The sequence below is a fragment of the Plectropomus leopardus genome, chromosome 15, assembly GCF_008729295.1.
Source record: "Plectropomus leopardus isolate mb chromosome 15, YSFRI_Pleo_2.0, whole genome shotgun sequence".
NCBI lineage: Eukaryota > Metazoa > Chordata > Actinopteri > Perciformes > Serranidae > Plectropomus > Plectropomus leopardus.
The window spans coordinates 13,077,074-13,080,902 of NC_056477.1; the positions used below are offsets into that span (position 1 = coordinate 13,077,074).

The window sequence follows — 3,829 nt, forward strand, 5'->3', positions numbered from 1 at the left end:
TTTAAATATATAATTTAATTTTTAATTTAAATCACATAGATGTGCATATGATTTTAAAAAACTGAAAAAAATCAGCTGTCTTTGTCCGCTTTTTTTCTGGCGTATTTCACAAATTTCACTTTTTACGCAGGCAAAGTAGCAAATATGCCTTCAACAACTTAACAAAATTCGCCCACCAGGAAACTAAATTCTCTCATACAAATTCACTTTATAAAGCTTGTTTAACTCTGAGTACACACATACACACACACACTCGCTCTTACACTCACTCTCTCTCTCTCTCTCTCTCCACACACACACACACACACACACACACACACACACACACTCCCCACTCTCATTCAAGTTGCATTTAATTTAAACTTTACAACACATGTGCTCTGATAAAACGTTTAAAGCTTCTCAGTTATTTGGCAAAAAACCCAATATAATAGAAAGAAAGAAAACGAAAGAAAGATGCACATCAGAAAACTGTTAAAATGACTTCTGACAAGACAGCAGTGAAATGTTTGAAAAAGTATGACAGCCTTGAAAAATCTATAGGCCTGTGTTGCGGAAATGATCAATGATTTTGTCACAACCCCATTAATTTATCCAACCATTTTTTAAAACTGTCAGTGAAATACAAATTCAACTACGCTGAATACTTGAGAAAATGAGGCACACGGAGATATGGAACAGAATTGTTTCTTATTTTTTCCAGAATACATACAAAAAAATACCAATTCTCTTTCCAAGGTGTACACCTGAAAAATAACGGCAATTTAAAATGTGGACAATTTCTGAAATTTAAGAAACAAACATGCATGTAAATTATTTTCTTCTCAATGAGACATTAAATAAGAACAAATACAATCATAGCAATTTTCAAATTAACATCGAAATGAAGACCCCTACTTTAATTAGTACTCTAACGTGTGTGTTTTCATTTTACCTATAGAGTTCAACATAATGCACTTTTTGAGTTGCTCAAATATTTTCCATTTGCAGCTATTATCGCCTGCTTTTAAGCCGACATATAAATAAATACAGTTGAAGTCCACGGATCCCGCCCATAAGTTTAGCGCTGTTAATATAAAAGTCTTTATATTTGCATTCTTAGTACTATAAACTTTTCAAAGTCTTTTTTTTTCCTCACTGGTATCCAAGCGCTGATGCTGTGGTGAGTCTCTGGCCGTACAGTGCATAAGGGGAGTAGTAAGGACCGGTGGCGGCGGGGACGGGAACAGGGGCACCGGGGGTTGGCAGGGGGCTTTTGGAGTACGGATGGTAGCGGCTGCTGAGTCCTAACGCGTGATGCGGACTCCTGAGAGCCAAAGTTCCAGGACTCCCGGGGGCACCTGACGGTGGCATGTGCATATGGCAGGCCATGGCCGCTGCTGCAGCGCTGGCCAGTGATGAAGACCCGGGATAACCAGATATCAACTTCTCCGCCCCAGTAAAAGCAGTGTGAGTCCTCAGGTGATTCAGGAGCTCTTCTGAGGAGGAGAAACGCTTGTCGCACGGTCCATTTGCCGATACCCAGTTACAAACATGTGGGAGAGGGTCGTTGGGGAGCATGAAACCGTATGGGTACAGAGGGTGTCCGCTAAACGATGGCGCCGAGGAATGGACGCCGTGCATGGGGTGTGTCGGGTACATTAGTGGGTAGCTGGATTTGAGGGCGTTAGCGGCCGCTGCAGCTGCAGAGTCGTGCGTGCAGGACGCACTGGCTGCGCCCGCTAAGTGACTGGCACAATGGTAACTGAGGCAGTAAGGGTCTCTGCACAGGCTGGCTGACATGATGGACGGTGGAGAAGCCCCAGCCAAAGGGCTGGATCCGGCCTTACTGCAGCCCAGAGAACTGGCCAGCTGTGCGTTTACCAAGCTCCCTCCGTGGGGCAGGAAGTGCTGAGGGTAACCAGCATAGGCCCCAGCCAAGCTGCCTGGGTAGGTCATACCGGCAGGAGGCAAAGGGAAAACTGTCTGTCCCGGTTTGTATGGAGAAACAGGCGCCACAAGTCCTGACCCGAGAACGGATGCGGAGGATACAGAAGTTACAGATGAGGACTCCGAGGAGGAGGTGGTTTTAGTGCCAGGCGTCGTCTCCTGGTGTTGGTTGACCTCCACGTTAATTCCACCACAACTCACGCTTATCCTGCTGTGGCTCGTGGTGCCAGACCCGTCCGTAGTGCCATTTTTGTTACAATCAGACTCTTTCTTTTCATCCCGTTCCCCACATTTCCCATCGGATGGCATGGGAGAGGCAGAAGTGCTGGAGTTGGGGCTGCCTGTCCGCGGCGTGAACGGCTGGCAGGTGGCGCTCGGCACTCGGAAACCAGACTTCTCTCCGCTTGAGACGCCCGAGGACGAGTCCTTCTTATCTGAAGGTTTAGAATAAGGTTTGAAGCTAGATTTGTCATCCACACCGATGTCGCTCAATTTTAAAGGACCGGATTTAGATTCCTTCTCACTAGATCCATTTGATGTTACGGAGGATAATTTGGAGGTGGGTGGTGGGTCCGGTTTGCCGATTTGAGAGCAGGTCTGCGCCAGCAGAGCCAACGGACTTTTCTTGGCATCTAGCTGTAAAACAGATGACACAGATGTTGATAAATGCTATTAAAACGCACATCGACTGCTTTCTTTGGTGGTTACAAAATGATCAACCCGATGGGAAACCGTTTAATCTGGATATACAATCAAATTCCCCAACGGAAATATCAATGCGATAATTACGCACGGCTCCTCCGTGAACAAAACGGCAGTCCTGTTTATTATTAAAAAAAACAAACTGCTGCTTTTTCCCCAAAACTAACTTCGCGATTTTCAAAATCAGGATTACAATTCGAAAGGATTATTTAACAGCAAATGGCTCAGAAAGCGTTGTCACGCGCAGCACTAAAACTGAAATACCCACATTGTAAATATACAGACAATAAGTAATAAAAATATCCATCTTACCTCTATGGGACTAATCGGGGTAGAAGGCAAAGGCTGCAGATACTCCGGGTGCAAAATGTGTCCCGACCGTGCGGTAAGCATTTTCAAAACCTTGATGGGAAGTCGGTTAGCTTGCCGTAGTGGATCAGACGGGGGTGCGGAGTGGAGAAAAGGCTTGTTGATGCTCGCCGAGCTGCTATTCCGAGAACTGCTGCTTTCCCAGGCTACACAAATATCACTATTTTTCAGGGCAGACGCCGAGGGCGACGTGATCATGTCCCAATTGTCAGGAAATGAAACGGCGATGCTTTCGTCAGATTCATTAAGAAAAGAAAATCACAAAAGCACCGAGCCTCTCTCACGGGGAAAAAAAAAACACAAGAATCGTAAAACGGTTCAATAATAAGTAATCCTGGTAGTAAAAGAAGCAAGGCGAGGCAGCTGGAAGGAGACGGTGCGAGGTTATCGCAGATCCGTGTCTGCGTCTTGCACCATGAGCGCTGCGCCTTGAGTGCGTCTGTGTGCAGGTCCTCGCTCTGTACTCCCGAAGTACGAACTGGTAGAAATTTTCACTTCAAAAGCAGCTGAATTAGTCCGAGATTAAAGCCTTTGCCGCCTTCCAATCAAATGGGACCCTGAGGTGATTGGAGGGTCAAGGGGATGTGACGTTCTCCTCTTTGTAAGCGCCTCTATTTCGACAGCTCGGGGGAGGAGATAGGCTTAAATATGTTGGTTACTGGGAACGCTTGCGCTAGTTTAGATGTGAGGCTACGGGGTCTATGCACGCCAGAATACAGAATAGTGTGTGAGTAATACAATACATGAACAACGTGAAAACTAATAACATTGCAAGACGTAGTTTACTCACTTAAATATGTTAATTTCGTCTAATATGAACGATGATATT

General features: G+C 45.4%; 1 protein-coding gene across 1 annotated transcript; it reads right to left on the reverse strand.

The window, feature by feature from the left end:
* Nucleotides 1–555: 555 nt before the first annotated feature.
* znf503 (zinc finger protein 503) lies at nt 556–3,563 on the reverse strand. Its single transcript, XM_042502134.1, has 2 exons — nt 2,944–3,563; nt 556–2,565 (listed from the first exon to the last, which is right to left on the reverse strand). The coding sequence occupies exons 1-2, from the start codon at nt 3,196–3,198 to the stop codon at nt 1,135–1,137; spliced, it is 1,686 nt and encodes a 561-aa protein (XP_042358068.1). The 5' UTR covers nt 3,199–3,563; the 3' UTR covers nt 556–1,134.
* Nucleotides 3,564–3,829: the final 266 nt, after the last annotated feature.